Source organism: Hippoglossus stenolepis, chromosome 17, assembly GCF_022539355.2.
Source record: "Hippoglossus stenolepis isolate QCI-W04-F060 chromosome 17, HSTE1.2, whole genome shotgun sequence".
Lineage (NCBI taxonomy): Eukaryota > Metazoa > Chordata > Actinopteri > Pleuronectiformes > Pleuronectidae > Hippoglossus > Hippoglossus stenolepis.
This window is the reverse complement of record NC_061499.1, coordinates 21,383,743-21,402,454: the sequence shown is the minus strand read 5'-3', so window position 1 is coordinate 21,402,454 and position 18,712 is coordinate 21,383,743. Positions and strand designations below refer to the sequence as shown.

At 41.1% G+C, this 18,712-nt stretch overlaps 1 protein-coding gene across 1 annotated transcript in view; it reads left to right on the top strand.

Moving 5' to 3' along the window:
* The first annotated feature begins 526 nt into the window (after positions 1-526).
* glcci1a (glucocorticoid induced 1a) overlaps positions 527-18,712 on the top strand; it is a 29,721-nt gene continuing 11,535 nt past the window's right edge. The window contains exons 1-3 of the mRNA XM_035183695.2: positions 527-1,258; positions 12,092-12,243; positions 16,955-17,044. Coding sequence (XP_035039586.2) covers positions 898-1,258; positions 12,092-12,243; positions 16,955-17,044 — 603 coding nt within the window. The 5' untranslated portion in view covers positions 527-897. The remainder of the gene's footprint in view (positions 1,259-12,091; positions 12,244-16,954; positions 17,045-18,712) is intronic.

Below are 18,712 nucleotides of genomic sequence, written 5' to 3'. Positions count from 1 at the left end.
CCCAGTTAAAAAAGACAAGTGTCACAGAAAGTTTAGCTTGTTATATATACCAGAAATGCATCGAATAGCTCCTCTACAGTGGTCACCAACCAGTGGCTCGGACTAAAATGACTTGATTAATGTGATTAAATCTTCGATGATCATAAAAGAAAATACAGAACATAAAACAACAGCAAACCAACAACAAGAAAATGATTATGACATTAAAAAGAAGTTACTACAGTCCTGATGCTTTCTGATTTGTCAGTGCTTTTGGTGTTTTGTTTAGTTTAATTTTATGCTTGGACTAATGAGTATTTAGTATTTGTAATAAAAAATGTACAAAACAAGAATGAGAACATTTAAATTAAAGACATGACTTGAATCAAGATCCATGTTCTGCAAATGAATCTGCAAAGAAGAATCAGACATAAACTCACTGATGTATTGTTATTCAGCATACTGGCCTAAAGCCTCCATGGACCCATTAAACACATCAGTGACTTGCCCAGGAAGTCGTGCAGGGCCAATCAGAGAGAACATCACCCGAAGTCCGGCCTCTTCTGTCAACCGCTGTCTGTGGTGTGTGTGGTACCAAAGAAGAAGAAGAAGGAGAAAACTACAGACTCAGGAGGAGCGAGGAAGATAACACCACGACACTATCGATGTTCCGGTAGAAAGTTCACTCGGGACTCTGGTGTGCTCTTCCTGTTCTTGTCGCTGCCATCGCAGACACGCAACGTGAACGGTCGGAGTGGACTTCGGGAATAAACTTTCCGAAACTTTGGGAATCTGACCTGTAAAGTTTGTCAAGATGAAAAGCGTATGTGTCGTCTTCCTACATGTGAAAGCGCGATGTTAGGTTGTGGACGTAGTATTCTACTTGTAAACAAGCTCATCAAGTGGAAGTGACGGATCATGTCGGCATCCACAGCAGCTGGCAGACTCAGCCGCTCCCCCACCTCCCCCTGCTCCTCCTTCACCAACAACAACAACAACAACACCACCACCACCGCGGGCCGATCGCAGCCAGTCCGCGCCACGGTGCAGTACCAGCTTCTGCGGGGAAGCCAGCTCAGCCCAACCCGCTCTGCTTCCTCCTCCTCCTCCTCCTCCTCAGTAGCCGGGAGCAACACAGGACCGACGACGTCCCGTTGCTCCAGTCCCGCCAACCCGAGTGGAAGCGGCTCGGACGGCAGGCTGGTCCGCAGGCAGAGACTGTCACCGCCGGACGGCAGAGGTTCACCCGAACGCCCCCACGACCCGCCGCTTTCTAAAGGTAAATGACATCCTTTAAAGTGGACGAAGCGTATCCGTAACGTAGCCGTCATCGTGCAGATAGCTTGGCATGCTAAGCGCCGCTCCTGTCTCTTATGTGGCATCCGTCACGCGAAACTAGCTTCACAAAACTGTCAAGTCAATGGTGTCGGTGATGAATGAACACGATGCTTGCATTTAGAGACTGGGAACTGAGGATTTCCAAGAGATAACACGCCACTCTTTTATTCGGCTTGAGTACAGAACACATCCGTCATCCATCTAAATGAAATGTCAACTTTAATCATTTCACCCACCATTAGCCATCAGGCGTCATGTCGTGTTTTGGTGCGAGAAGCTAGTGGAAATAACAGGCGTAGCAGCTCCGAATACTCAATGTTTACACAAACATGGCCAGTGTTGTTAAAAAAGGTGTCAACCGGATTGTAAAGCTGACTGTTAATAGTCAGACAGCGGCTGTGAGAATCTTTTACAGCGATGAAAACACTCGCAGCAAACCGGAGCACCTTAAATTGTCAGGTTTTCCGTAGCTAATTCGATTTAGCGAAACATTCTCTCTAGCTTGAACTGCCCATATCGGGGCATATGCATATGCTAGGCTAGTTGGCTAGCTGTCTAATTGGGTCATAATGCAGTGGGGGGGTTTGACGCGCTAACCACCGAGAAGGTTCATGTCATCGTTTATATTTTTCACACATTATGTCCCCTCAACCAATGTTCTGGTTTCTGTCATTGTGTCAGTAATATTCCAGAACACCACATTTCATGCTGTCAGTGGATTATTCGCTTGTTACGTCGGCGTTTTGAACGCAATCATTTGATATTAGCACATCAAATAGTCAGGTTATGTTGTCGTGACCCTCGCTCAGTTAAACACGCGAGGACATGGATGCCTGTGTAGTGGTGGTGATGATGCAGCTGCTCGGTCGAAGATTAACTGCGCTCACTGAGCTTCATGATCCGGACGATTAGACGGATTTTCGGGGGGGACAATTCTGCGCACAGTGAAAGTTTAATAGTAATTCGTCACATTGAGGTTGTTTACCATGGTTGAGACGGACAGACATACGTCGTCAGCCGGTGGGACTGTGGCTTCAGTGGCAACACTGGGGCCTAGCAGTCTGAGAGACATAAACAGAGCCCTCTGGGCAGGCAGGCCAGCCTCTGCAACTACATGCATACAAATAAAAACATTTGGCAACCGAGATTACAACGTGCATTTGAATATAAAGATGGAACACACTGTCCTTGCACATGCATGACATTATTTTTATTTTTTTGCAGTTAAGCTAACACGCAGCTTGTAGTATGTGGTCACTGTATTTTTGTGATGAAGCCTTAATCTTTTCCTCACAGTCCATTCTGCACTCATCTAGTGATTCTGAACACCTGCACACCTGCAGTGTGATGCACAACATCCTGCAGACACAGGTCAAGACTTTCAGTTAATGTTCACATCCAACCTCAGAACGATAAAGCCAATGTGATCCCTGTGAATTTGACTGTGGTTCGAATGTTGGTGTCAGACACTGGTTTGAGTATTTCTGATACTGGCATTTTCACACTTGTTAAGCGATTTTACTCAGGCAGGAAAGCAAACAAAAACCATCAAGTGAACAGCTGATCTGTGCTGACGAGGAGCTGACAGAAAGGCAGCAGTGACTCAGATAACCATCTGATAACCTTTTTGTGGTAAGCACAAAGCATCTCAGAATGAACAACACGTCCAACCTTGAGGTGGATGGTCTACAACTGCAGAGACTATGTCAGGTTCCACTTCTGTCAGCCAACAACAGAAATGTGAGGCTGCAGGGACACAGACTCACCAGCACTGGGCAGTTGAAGACTAAAAACACGTAGCCTGGTCTGATGTGTCAGGATTTCTGCTGAGGCTGCAGGTCGTAGAGTCACAATCTGGTGTCAACAGCATGAACCCGTGGAGCCAACCTGTCTTGTGTCAACAGTCCAGACTGTTGGTGGTGTGATGGTGTGGGGACACACTTTGGGCTTTAGTAATGGGTTTTAATGTCCCAGTCTATCTGACTCTTGTTGCTCATCATATTCATCCCTACTGGCAAATATTTGATTAGGTGTGTTCCTTGGTTGTAGGCTTTTGTTTATATTTTCAGTTGCTAGCAAAATTAACTTTTTACCTAATGGTAGCTTCATGCTTCTGGTCATAATAAAAAAACACCCTCAACTGCATTTTGGTACTTTTATTTATATGAAAGATGCTTTGACCACAAGCTGTCATCAGGAAAATATGTTTTGTGTGAACACAGCCTAGCTCTGTTTGCCTGCCAAGTCAGATAGATTAATTCCATCAATGTATCTTAATGTAAAGCTGTTGTTATCATCCCAAAGAATGACTTTATAATAAGAAGGTCATATGAAGAGCTGCATTTAGAAATGCACTGAACTCCGGATATTCTCCTGTCATTCTCCGGAGGGGCTGTATGTTGGAATGCAAATGCCAGAGTCAGTTGCTGCGGACATTCTCCCTGCGAGCCCCCAGGTAAAAACTCTACATAATGTCAGAGTAAGCCCATGTGAGAGTACAGCAGGAGATTATCTAAAGGATTCACCACGAGCGTGGGGTCCTGTTGATGACATTACAAGTCCGCACCCAATTTGCAGATATTCTCCGGACTTCATGTCTGACAACGGCTTATGATTTATTGAGAAATGTCCAATCAGCTGTGATTAGCTTGGTAATGAGTATCTCTCACAGACCATTCTCACAAACGTTCACCCAGACTGACTGTTGAAAGGCAGGTCCTCTCTCTTGCCAGCTTATCTTTCCCTTTCCATCTGAGATCAGGCCACCACTCCACTTTTTTTTCTCGACAGAGCATAGACGTCGTATTGTTTGTACATTCATTCTGAAATGTTGCCTGGATGTCATTTCATGTTCAATCATCTTTAACACTCTGCACTCCTTAACTGGTGTTATTAATCATTCTGGCTGATCAGACCTGGTCAGATTGAAAAAAATTGGGGATTTCATTATTTTACATAAATTCAAGTATCAATAAGAATGATTGCAGGTCAAGTCAGTCAAACGCATTTTGACCTCATTGGACTCGAGGTGTGCAGAGGGTTTATGGTGCTCTGAAAAAAACACGGTAGTGGCTAAGTGTGCCTAAGCCTTTTTATTTAGGGTAGATTTTGTTTGATGACCTTTGCTGAACAGTAACTGTGGCTATATGAACAGGATGAAGGGCGTCTGTTGCCATTGCTTTCTAACATATCCAATAGATGAATAACCTAATATTATCTTTTTTCTACATAGTCATGCTGCCTATGGACATTTTAGATTATGTAGCTTCTGCTTGTGGTAGTTACTAAGCAACACTGTGGAACTGAAATATCTTAAAATAGTAGCTTCAAAATGAGTTGGTCACTCCCCTGGTGTTGCTCTATGTAACTTTGGTGGGCGGGTACGATCTCCCACGGGAAGTGGGTTGTCGTTGTCGCAGCTTAAATGGCCAGAATCAGGGCCAGCAAGTTAAATGGTAATGCTGGATTGTAGATCAGTTGAAAAAACTTAGACTCCATTATTAAGCATATGTCTTACAGCAGCAGCTCCTCTCGTTCGGAAAGCTGGGGATCATGAGGAATAGCCACTGTTCAATTGTGTTTCAGTACAGTGAATGTGACTATATGCATTCAGAGCTTCGGTCAAGAGATTGATAGGCTTTGTTTTTTTGCTTGATGAAAAACCACTAAATCGTTCGAACACAGAACCCAACAGAATGAATCACCACATGGGGCTGCAGAGGGTGCTGTTTTGCAGTAAAAGATGCATAGTGTAACTTTAAGGTATTTTTTGGTCAAAGCTGCAATAACCAAATATTTTTGCAATGAATCAAATCACTGTGTAATGTTACCACCAATAATGCAGTTCCCCTGAACTCTATGGAGCTTTTTCTTATGGGATTTTAGCATCTGTTAGCTCATTGCTTTAGTTTTACAGCCCACACATGATGTTATCTTAAATTTTTATTCCAGCAGCAACACGCAGCATTACGGTGAAAGGACTCTGATAAAACTACCTTCAGTGGATGGACACAGAGTATTAAGAAGCTAAAGAGTCAGATATTTTTCTCAGGAGTTGGTTGAGAGCAAACCAGTTTTAAGGAGAATGAATATCGAACTTTATCATGTGGACACAAACATGACTTCAATTGAAAGCTAATGTTGCTCTGTGTTGGCTTCATGATGAATTGGCAAATGTTTGACAACATATTAGCTATTACATGGTTGTGCTTACACAATATACAGTATAAAGTATTACAACTTTTAATCAATATCTAGATATAAAACATATTGTAAGGCACTGAGAAAAACAGAGTGCCTCCACATTAAACAGCTTAACAATGTGTACAGTTAATTTTGTTTACTTTTCATGTCCCAAAAATTGCCCGGGGGAGTTTTGCAAACTCACCAGTAAATTCAGATGTCCTAGCAGCCTTTTGTTCTTGCAGTGTTGGAAAATTCTCAGTGTCACCCCTTTCCATTTGCACTTGCCACAGCATGCATGGCTCGCAAAGGCAGCAATTCCTCCCTCATATGAAACTCAGCAGTATTCCTATGCACAAAAATGGCTGTGAGCATTTGAAACTGACTCTTGCGAAGACTCGTTCCACTCATGACTGACTGAGAAGGTAAAAATAAATGCAAATACTCCCCCATGGCCTTAAAATGGCTTAATTGTTACTCCTTTCTCACTTTATGACTAGCATCTAAATCTGGGACTTAATATGCTAACATGGATCCTGCTCTCCATCTCCCCACCTTAACAGCTCACCTATACTTAAGGAGCCTTTTCCACTACTGAGCTCAACCTACAAGTTGACAGGATTGGTTTCTTAGGTTTGTGGCATCACAAACCCTGACTGTTTGAATCCATTTTATTGAGACTGGTATTTGTTTACCGCAGTGCCTACTGCCCTTCACCCGAAGTTCTTTTAATATATCTAGAGCCTATCTGAGGTTTCTGGTATAACTACTGTGTTTCCTTATATAAAGTAGTCATATGTACTCAAATAAATACTAGTACTAGTACTAGTACTGCTCCTTCTCTCTCTCACACATATTTATGGCCATTTTCAAGGCGAACCCAATGTGAAAACATAACGATGGCAGTATCAGCTCCGCTACTGAACCGCAGCAGATGCCAGTATGAACAACAGACAACCGTGATAAGCAGCAGAACCAGGAAACGTAGCCGTTCTGCGGCGCAACCACATGCAAGACGTAACGTAATAAGAGCTCAACAGGCTGCAGCTGTGGCAGTGTGTAGGGTTGGGCAGGAAGACGTGGCACGTTTGCAGGAAACAGAACCGCAGACGTTTGGACCACGATTTCAGGCTCTGTTTGAGATTGTTACTGTCCTATTAAGTTGTGATATTTTTTTTAATTGACTGTTCAGTGTTTAGGATCATAGCCATCTAGTGCCGACGTTTAATATTACAACCAGCTGAAAAAAAACCTTCCCTCACCCCCCTTTCCAAGTGAGTAGGAGAACCTGAAGTGGCCTCTAAATACCATAAAAACATGAAGGTCCCTCTGTAGAGTTTGTCCGCTCTGGGCTACTACAGCAACATAAACATGGTTGACTCCATAGAGGATCCACTCCTTAAGTAGAAGCGCTCATTTAGGGTAATGAAAACACAAGGTTGCGTAGCTTCATGTGATCATACACTATAAAAACATCAGTTTGAATATTATATTCTATTTCTTTTAATGGACCCCCTAAACCCTACACACTGGTCTTTAAATGTTAGTAAACAAGCTTCATTTCTCCCACTGTGCCTCAGCCTTTCAACTCATAGATACATCTCTGCTTCTGTTCTGTGCTGTTTTAGAGAAGGCAGGAGACCACATCGTATTTAATCACTTACTGAGAAGTGTTCACACATTCAAGCTTCTCTCTCTCTTTAATTGTTGTCTGTGGGCTTCTTAAAACCCTGCTCATTCTAATTATAGAAATTCCTACTATTGTAACAGTAATTAAGCTTGATCTGAGTTGGGTCATTGAATAGTCCTCAAATAGTAAGGTTTACGGTGTGAGATCCTTGGACCAATTTACAATGTTGAGATCTCAATGTTTGTCCAGTTTTGTGCAGTTTAGCAGATTACCTCCTTTTTCCTTTTATTTTCCCGTTATTTAAACTAAAAAGAAGGGTTGAAGATTGTTTTGCCTTGGCAGAGCTATGTGCTCTATTTATTCTATTTTAGTTCTTTATGTAATACATTTGATAAAATTGTACAAAAATTATGTAATTTTTTTTCAATGTATGATATGACTAGTTGTGATGACAGATTGGATCTTTGTGGTCTTGGATGATACCAGTCTAACACAAATCTGTGGAAACATGCTCAGCTGCTCTTTGCTGGAAGGGTTTTGTTTCTCAATCTTCTGCTTCATAATACTCTCAGAGGACTTAAAGATTTCAGCTCATAGGTTTTATATTTTTCTCTCTACTCTCTCTACTCATTACTTTACATTACATTTCATTTAGCTGACGCTTTTATCCAAAGCGACTTACAATAAGTGCATCAACAATGAGGGTACAAACCAAGAACAACAAGAATCAAGAAAGTATAATTTTCTTCAAGAAAGCCAAACTACAAAGTGCTATAAGTAAGTGCCATTTAAGTGCTACAAAGGTTTTATTTGAACTTTATTTTTTGAACTTAATTTTTTTATTCAAGGTATAGTCGGAAGGGATGTGTTTTTAGTTTGCGGCGGAAGATGTGTAGACTTTCTGCTGTCCTGATGTCATTGGGGAGCTCATTCCACCATTAAGGAGCCAGGACAGCAAACAGTCATGATTTTGTTGAGTGTTTAGCTTGCAGTGAGGGAGCAACAAGCTGATGGCAGATGCAGAGCGGAGTGAACGGGCTGGGGTGTAAGGCTTGACCGTGTCCTGGATGTAGAGTGGACCCGATCCGTTCGCAGCACGGTACGCAAGTACTAATGTTTTGAAACGGATGCGGGCAGCCACTGGTAACCAGTGAAGGGAGAGGAGGAGCGGAGTAGTGTGAGTGAACTTAGGTAGGTTAAAGACCAGTCGAGCTGCTGCATTCTGGATGAGCTGCAGAGGTCGGATGGCACTAGCAGGTAGAGCTGCCAGGAGGGAGTTACAATAGTATAAGCGTGAGATGAGCCTGGACCAGAACCTGCACCGCCTTCTGAGTGAGAAGGGGGTGTATTCTCCGGATGTTGTGCAGCATGTATCTACAGGAACATGTTGTTGCAGTAATGTTGGCAGTAAGGGAGAGTTGACTGACGAGTGTCACACCCAGGTTCCTAGCAGTCTGGGTGGGGGCTAACACAGAGTTGTCAACGGTAATAGTCAGGTCGTGGGTGAGAGAGCCTTTCCCTGGAAGGAAAAGTAGTTCAGTCTTGTCAAGGTTAATTTTCAGGTGGTGTGCAGACATCCAGTGAGAGATGTCAGTCAGACAGGCAGAGATCCATGCTGCTACCTGTGTTTCAGATTGGGGAAAAGAGAGGATTAGTTGAGTGTCATCAGTATAGCTAGGATAGAAAAAGCCATGTGATTGAATGACAGAGCTGAGAGAGTTGGTGTACAGAGAGAAGAGAAGGGGGCCCAGGACGGAACCTTGAGGGATCACAGTAGTGAGAGGACAAGGTTCAGACACAGATCCTCTCCAAGTTACCCGGTAAGTGCAGTGGTTGAGGTAGGATGAGAGTAGGGAGAGAGCAGACCCTGAGACACCCAGGTCCTGAAGGGAGGAAATAAGGATCTGGTGGTTCACTGTGTCAAATGCAGCAGAAAGGATAAGGACAGAGGAGAGAGAGGCTGCTCTAGCCATGTGAAGTTACTCAGAGACAGCAAGGAGGGCAGTCTCAGTTGAGTGGCCTAAAAAAGTGCTATATAAATACAAAACATTTACCATTTAACATTTACTGCAAAAATCTTTAGAAAATGTGATGTTTACATTCAGGTTTTTTTTGCTCAATTTAGAGCTGAAGCTGTTATATGCTATCTTGACTCTTAATAAACACACTGTAGGGAGTGGTACAGGCAATGCAATTCCTATGTCTGTTGCTGGTAGAGTTGCATTTACAGGCCATTACATTTTTTTTTGTTTTGCCTCCTTCAGTTGGCTTTAGATTGTAAACCATGCAACCAACGTCTTTCTGGATGGTAATGTACTCTGTCTGCTTGGTTCTCTGCCACTTTGATCCAGACTAACAACAGACTAAACTTAAATGGTAAATATAATACCCGCTAATCAGAGAGGACAGGTATGTAACCTTTGTCTGCCTGCCCGCTGAGAACTGCAAACGGGAACATGCACAGGTTCAGCTGAATCTATGATGACATAATCTGCCCACCTGCAAGGATGATAAAATCTTTATGGATATTATTGACAGCTCACCGACGTGATGCGATTTCTCCCGATGCTGCTGATGGTCTGTCCGACTGTGAAAGACAAGTTAATGTGTAAAGTTAGACAGAGTAAGAGATAGCATTGTACTCAGCTCTAAAATGAAGCAACTATGATAGACAGGTCCATTGCATTTGTCATCGAGTCCGGGGGCAAGGAGGGACTGAGCAAATCAACGAGCTGTGCACAACTCTACATTCAAGCAACGATGTAAAATTGAGGTGGGCGGCTGTGGTTCAGAGGATTGACCAGTCATCCTCTGACCAGATTGTTGGGGGTTCGATCCCTGTCTTTCCACTTCCGAGGTGTCCTTGGGCAAAATACTGATCCCCAAAATTGCCCCCGCTCATAGAGAAAAGTGTTGCACATATATCCACTGTGTGTGTACATGGCAAAAACACTGTACTGTAAAGCACTTCAAGTGGTTATCAAGACAAGGAAAGTCCTATATAAATACAGACATATCAGACCAAAATACTACGTTAGACATTTTTTATGATAATTTAAGTGTTAAAATATTTTTATCCACAGTCTAGGTAATAGGGAACACTGAGATAAACAATGTCATATTGTCTTACCAAGCGTGGCTAACTTTAGCAGTGCTAGCACCATTTTCCCACAAGCCTGTACTGATTGTAATTATGTTCGCAGAGGTGGTACGCTAGGTGTTTCATTTGACACATTTTTACTTCAATACACCCTTTCTCAATCAGCCCAACTTGTGAACGCGATATCTCAAGAAATCCTTGAGGGAATTTCTTCAAATTTGGTACAAACATTCACTTGGACTCAAAGATGAACTGCTTTTGGTAGTCAAAGGTCAAAAGATCATGGTCACATGACCATGCATTGTTTTGAACTCGATATATCAGGTGAACTCAAAGGGAATTACATTACAAGTGGCACAAACATTCACTTAGACTCAAGAATGACCTGAATACAATTTGTTGGCCAAAGGTCAAGGTCACTGTGACATCACATATCCCTTTAAGATGTTAGAGATTAAGTCATAGAATGGTTATGCTTGAAATAAATTGTTCCATCTTTGTTACTTATCAAAGAACCATGAAATATTATTGAAATGTTACTTGTTTGCAGTAAAGATGAAGGTTTGGAAAATGACGTATTTTTCACAGTCACATTTGGGGGAAAACGTTGGCTGCCAAATGAGTAAATTCAAATGAAGTTGGAAGTACTACCTCAAGAATACTTAGCCACCATTGTTGCCTCCTTGTGGAGATAATGGGTAGTAAAAAAGTTGAAGTTCCTATCAATAGTTTGCTGAATTACTAAAGAGAACTTAATTTCTGTGGAGAGCCTGGATGCTCAGTGCTAGTGGGTTTTAGTTGGGTCCCTGAAGTATAGGTTTACAAATGTACTGCGTAAGGAAGAGGTCCTTCCTCACCCTTTTCTACCTTGTTGAGCTACTTAACACAGTTGAAAGTTGCCAGCCAAGTCTAATTTAGTCTCTCCAGTGTACCTGTAATCCTGTGGATTTATAGCAAATGATCTTGCCCTCTACCTTGTGTAATAGGATTCTCTATTGTTGGACAAAAGGCTAAGCATCCAGATTACAACAGGAACATTGGCCAGATAAAGTGTATGAACATGCATAGGCTTGGTAGATGTGGTCAATGTACTTAAACCGAGCATCATTCATTTTATAAGACATGGAGGACAGTACTGTCTGTAACTGGCATTGCTGTACAGGGTTTCAGAATTTACAGTCACTGAAATCAGTCTACTCAAAATTCTTTTCGCAGACATGTTCACTTAAATATATGCAACTGAAATATTTTCACTCTAGTCCTCAAAAGAATTAGCATTTTATAATTAGCATGTGGCATTGTGAGTGCTGTTTGTGCAGGGTGTTTGGGATTTGTGTTTTGTAAATAATTTCTTAACTTACAAAATTCCTCTTTCACTCTCACTTTCACTCTCATATAATAATTTTTACACCTTAGTCCTGAGCCGTATCGGGTGCGTGTGCGTCGTTCTCTAACCAGAAGGTTGGTTCGGTCCCAGTCTTCCCCATTCCGAATGCCGAAGTGTCCTTAGGCAATACCAAATGTTCACTTCTCATAGAGAAAAGGGCTGCACATAGATGCACTGTATGGATATGTGTGTGAATGGGTGAATGTAAAACTGTACTGTAAAGTGCTTTGAGTGGTCGTCAAGACTAGAAGCTATATAAATACAGACCATTTACCATTTAGACGAGTGGAGAAGTCATGTAGCTAGCCAGATGTTGCTCACTTTTTGTTGGTGCTTTTTTGATGCTGGGCAGGTGTTGGACAGTGGGTGTGGGCTAACAATTACAGCACATTAGGTGATAAGTCTGTAACTTTAATTGTTTCTGTTATATTGAACTGACATTGTTCCTTCTCTCTCTTATAATTTATTTGTGCAGCTGAAAGGACAAAGGCACAGCAGGCGTGCAGTTTGGGGGCCATTGGGCGGACATCCTCCTTGGGTACTATCACTGGGCCCTACCTCACTGGACAGTGGCCTTGTGATCCTCACGTGCTCTACTCATCTTGTATGAAAGATAAATCCACACAGGTAAGCACAACCCACACACTGCTTTTTCCTGCCAGGTGTCTCGCTGTGCCATGCAGTATTTTCTAGAGAAAATTAAAGGCAGAGATGTTTGTGTCACTGGGACGGTGATACAGTGTGTGACCTTGTATTTGAGGATAATACTGATATACTGGTTTGGAAATGACATATGATTGACAGTGATTCTTAACAAAACTAAGGTTCTACAGTCATTCAAGCAAGTCTGGGATTTGAGCTAAATGCTAACATGTTCACGATGCTTTTAATTTACTATGTGAAACATCGTAGTTTAGTTTTGACGTTCAACTATTTATTGAGTCAAAGTCTGTGTGAAGACTGAGTAAGTGTTTGAGTAAGAGTCTGTGTTAGCTTTTGTTGACGAGTTTAAAAAAGAATAATATCTTAGGTTTTATCCTGTAGCCGACTCATCCTCACTGCTTAATGACACAAGCTCTAGGGATCATTAGCGGTTACTAGCATATCTCACCCAAATCTCTGGCTGGACTGTCAGAGGTCAAGTGGCATTGTGAATTTCTCGGAAAAATGTGGGAATATCTGCAAGACACATTTCTGTTGATTAAAATCTTCCACCCGAATGTCTGTGAACCGTAATCGATAGATGGTTGTAGATACTTCTTAAGTTTCCTGAAATGATTGGTCATTATTTCACTTGCGTAAGCCCTTTGAAAGACTGGAGAGCTGCACCTCTGGGTTGTGCCTTAAGTGGAGGATATTTGGCGTCATTTTCCTTTTCACCATCTGCAACCTGAGCGAGGACTGTATGAGTCACCACTATCAGTCTGTGTAGGTCACATAACTACCAGCATTTGAGCTGCAGAGGTTTAAGAATTTCTCCTAAGGATATAACAAAGGTCTCTATGTCATGTTCACTGGTTTAACCTCAGTAGTAGCTTAGACTGTAAACATGTTTGTATCATTTACTTCTCAGGATGTAGCGTTGTTATTCTGTATCATTCTGCCCACACCTTCCTGCCCTGTGATCCTCTCATGCTGTGCAGCCTCAGATGTCCCCTCCACACTCTGCTCTATTCAGCCTGTTTCTTCTGGGTTGTGTGACATTTTCCAACTACACATCTCTGCAGCTTCAAAACCCAGATGACCTCTTTGCTTTTAGTGTATTATTAACCCCTTAAAGTGACAAAGGCACAACTGTGAGTGTGCATGAATGCTGCACCAGCTGTTTGACAGATGTTGCACGAAGACGCACATAGCTCATCTCTCGCTTACTTCTGCTGGCTCAGTTTAGTACATTGTAGAAAAACTACTTTGCAAAGGCTACATCCACATTACTACGTTTTTGTTTGAAAATGCATCAACTCTGCTACAGATAGAAATGGTGTCCACACTTCTCCAGAGGAGAAGATGTTTGGAAACACTATTTTTAGATTAAAAAGGGCTGTGTTTTATTCTGGACGATGAGCTATTATTCGAACAATCTGAGACAAGTCTTCAAATAATAACCAAATGCTTCCTGTTTCCACCAGTACGTGCATGCCTACTGTACATGGGTGGTCACGTGATGTGCATTTTAAGGCATGTTGGTTTGGTGTTTTATTTTTGAAATGTAGGATCTGCTGGGCTGGCCAGCAGAGCCCACACAGATATAGAGCAGCTGCGCTGTGACTTAACTTTACCAGTGAGAGGCAGCAATTCATTAAACTAGGGATGCACAATATATATCATTCCGATATAATATCGGCTCGATAATGGGAATTTTATATTATTATTTATTTATCAGAATTGGAAATTATAGCTGATAAAACATCAGATAAACACAACAGACATCATGGACATATGGACCTCAGACGTCCGTCCAGTGAGTGTTCTTGGTTTGACGGCTCGGTGGCTGGACAATGATTTTGTAGCTGAGGGTTTACTTCATTTATACTGCGAGGCATTAGTAGAAGAAGTAGAAGAACATGTCCATTTATTTCTTCTTTACTCGTTAACTCCTCTCTCTCTCTCTCTCCACAACAGAACCACTTCCGTTGGTGACCCTTCACAACAAGAGTCCCAACAGACACAGTGCTTATGACAGGAAACACAAACCAACCTTCCACAATAACGCAACTTAATAAAATAGCTTACAATTTCAATATGAAATGGACATTGTTGCATGCACTCGCATACAGCAGCCTCTCAGGTCTTTAAGAGCCTTCTTTTATGAAAGATGCACTTTATATTTTGTTACATTGCATTTTGTAAAGTGCAATGTAAAATGCACTTTACATTTCTGTTCAGAGATATTGTTAGTGCGTTTAATTTATTTTTCAATTTTTAAGCAATACATTTGATAAGATATATGTTACATGAAGGCCAAAGTATAGAGAAACCTTCCTTACTCTCATGCACTAAAGGTACATAAGCTATCCTGAACCTTTGTTCTTGTCTTTATTGAGCACAATACTCCATGTGCTTTTAAAACATTTTATCAGGCTTTCAGGTCTATAAAAGCCATTATTTTTGTCTTATTTGAGATGTCGAAATATTTAATTTAAATTCTTTTGAAGGAGAAATTTTCCTCCTCCACCTTAAGTTGTTGGAAGTTTTCTTATGTACGAACACTCAGAACTGAGTCAGAACTGTTTCTGTTGTGATAACAATGTTATATTAATTCATCCATATTTGCTTACTATGTGTTGCAATTGTACCCTTAGGTGTGCATAAACTACAGGCTATGAACTTGAATTATTATCCGTATAGGCCATGTGAAGCATTGTATTATTGGTTATTGGTATCGGCCGGAAAAATCTATATCATGCATCCCTACACTAAACCATGAGTAGTTTGCCAGAAAGAAGGAGATTTACAACAGCCTTTGTTGATGTCAGCCTGCACAAGCAAATTGTCCAGACAAAGTGCCGATGCTGCTTTTTCTAGAAAAAAAGGCAGCATAACTCAAAACATGATCCTACCTCTTTTCTTTCTGTTGGCAATGTAAATAAAAATATCTCAAGAAAGACAAATTATTATGAAATTCAAATAAATATGATCAAATAAGGCAAAGGAGTAGTCTGCCTCACAATCTAGGTTAATTACAAAATGTAATGTAATTTGTTTAACAGTCATTGTGTTTGTTTTTTAACTTTGTGCAACCTGGATCTGAACAATAGATTAGTTTTTCACATTTACTGTTGTTTTTTTCACCACTGAAATAAAGGTGCCACATCATTTGTGATTTCACAGAATTTGGAGTAAGTCTTTAACATAAGCTGACACAACCTTTTACATCTTAACCCACATGAAGAAAGTTAATCAAAATGACTCCTGGATACTCCACAACACTGCGGTCAAATATGGCTCTAATGATTACACAGTTTGGAAAAACCTTGATTTCAAATGTAGATGAAGAAGAGACCTTATTGTCCTAGACGTTCTATTCGAATTTATACAGAAACTGCAAAAAACACACCTTCAAGTTATATAATACTTGTATGCTTCAGTATAAACATAAACAGTTTGGCTGTTACACTTTGCCTATACGAATATCTTAAATGTAAGAGATTCAATCAATATGCAGACCCCTGGATCCATCTAAATCTACTGTATTATAAACCAGTCAATGGCCTGTCACTTATATCACTCACTGCATCTACAAATGTCCAAAGGTCAGTGTAAGACTCGTCACAGTAACCGTAGCGTAGCATTTTCAGCAAGTTAAAAACAAAACCAGCATGTCTGACAATGTCAAATCTAAACTCAAAGGTTTGGAAGAGATTTGAAGGACAGAAAACAAAGTCTGGCCATATGTGTCTGTGCCATATGTGTACTTCATCATATATGGTGATATAATGAAGTGCAGCGGTGCACGACAAACTTGGCCTAGTGAGACAGTATGATGAAACCTGTACAGGTGAGGAGACTTTGGATGGCAGCACAGCTAGCACAAGCAAGATACTTATCTCTTATGTCATATTTCTCCCCAAACTTACTGCTTAACTCACTTTATATGCCTCATGTCAAAAATATCGGCCTCAAGTCTTTTTGTCTTTCGCAGCATATTTGAGTTAATAGAAATTAAATGTAGTTCTAAAATCAATATTTATTATAAAAGTGTTTACTGTTATAAAGCAGGTACTTGGGATTCCCTGGTATGGGGATTCTACTGCAATATATAATAAGTTTGTGTGTGTGTGTCCAGATGTTGAATTCTCTGCCTAATTTAAGATGAGGAACAACATAATATGTTGTGTTTTGCCTTCAGTGATTTAAGTGGGGGAGTGATTAGTTGGTAGTAAGATGTCATGTTTGTGGCCAGTGTCTCGTCCTACTAATTATTTGGACTTTGACTAATTGCATGTTCTTGCTGTTCTTGGTGGAACAAAACTAATACAACTTTGTTGAACATGTAATCAGAGATCCCAAGGAAGAATATAAATAGTAAACTAACTATTTTCAGTTTTCTACGCTTTTGTCGCTGATAGCCCATCAAGCTATTTGAGTCAGTGTTGAGTTATGATCCAATCCCAGCATCGAATTGGTGATCTCTAACCGTTATGTAACTGAAATTTCTGTTCAACTATTTCTTTGTCTCATTTTATTTTATATACATTTTATATGTTTTATTTCTGAATGCTTTGCCTGTGTAAAGCTTTCGTCTCTGTGTTTGACATGAACTTCATAAAAGCAGATGCACTGTCTTGCTTAGAAGAGCAGGTATGTTGATAGTAAGGTGTAGCTGTGATGTTTTCAGACTCCTGGATGTTGGTGTGACGAATCAGGAGAGAAGAGGAGCACCCACCAGCGTTCTGCGTCCTGGGGCAGCGCCGACCAGCTCAAAGAGGCATGTCACTAACATGAACACAAATACACACGTATTCAGGTCAAAGACATTTTTATTGGAAGCTGAATGGTAGATGGTAGATTATGGTTGATAACATGATGCGTTTCTAGTCTAAACAACAACCATTTCGCACACTTTCATACTGTACTTCTATCAATATAGGCAGTGCATCATTCACATATTATTCACACACTGATGGAACAGTCATCATGAGCAAATTTGGGGTTCAGTGGAGCCACCTGCTGACATTGGTTGAGAGGCGGGGTACAGCCTGGACAGAAACAAGCAACCAACTAATGCTCACATTGGGTCAGGTCCTCTACTAATCTGAGGGTTGGTGGTTCTATGCTATATATAGAAGTGCTGTATGAATGTGTATGAATGTGTGTGTGAATGGGTGAACATGACTCTGCCATTAAGACTAGAAAAACACTTAAAAATAGGCCATTTACATTAGAGTTGTCAGTTACTTAAGAGTAACCTTTTCTCCAAGTGTATGTTTAGGCCTGGCAGCTCCAGACTGCACTTTACACTTATCTTTTAATTTGCATGTTGAGGAACTCATAAAATATTGAAGCAAAAAATGCCTACAAGTGAAGTCATTTGGTTCAGTGTTGGCCAGGGCCGAAGCTGCAGGTTTTTAAGTGAAAAAGAAAATCTGGTTGTGTGGAGATTGAAAGAAGTGAGTTCATTTCTCTGTTACTCAGCATGTCACAGCTGTAACTCTGACTGAACTGTTGGTGGTTAAGATGTGTTGTGGGTCATGTACATGTAGATACCAGGTTTTGAACAGGGGGGAATAACACTTTGGTTCTGTTGTATTATAACTTTTTTACTGTCAATTGTAAGTGTGTGAGTGTTGTAGGAGATTAATGTTGATATTAATAAATATATGCAAGTTTTATTCATAAATCAAATATTATATCCAGGAGGAAACACAATGTGATTTACATGAAGATTAAGAAGAAAACATTTCTATCTACTAATCTCCAGAAATCTCTGTCCGTCTGTCTGGTTGTGGCTCACATATCTCGAGAACCATTCATCTTATTGGCTTCACACTTGGCCTGTGTATTGTTAAGGGCCCAAGGACGCACAGTGTCAAATTAGGTGCAATCTGAACTGGCTATACACCAAAACAGGCGACCGGCGCTCTGTAAGTAACGTTGATCATTACAGCAGCACGCCCACGGCAAATGGGTTCTGTGTACTGTGTTGAGCTTCACCAAACTTTATGCATCAGCTGTGTCTTTAGGGTCGGAGTCCTGCTGCCAGTCTTTACTTACTACGGCTCAATTGCTGCAGGTTACTTTTACAGTTTGAGAAAAAACTGCAGCTTTACCGCAGCCCATTCCAAACAGGCAGGTTTAGTACGGGCACTGCACTAATTATATGATAATAAGAATAATAGCCTAGTTATAATCAGGATAATAATAACACCAACTGTAATAATAGATTTCATTTTACAGCATTCTGTGGTTTCTTGTGTCACAGCAATGAGCTGGTGGGAAGTGCTGGTAAGACTGCAGCTGTGCGTTCCCTCCTTTGTGCTGTTCCACACCACAGAGCTGGATGTTCTAATGTGTCAGATAAATATTCCACCCCCACTGCTGCTCTGAACATTCGACAGACACACAGTCACAGAGTCAGTCAAAGTGACCGTGGGTA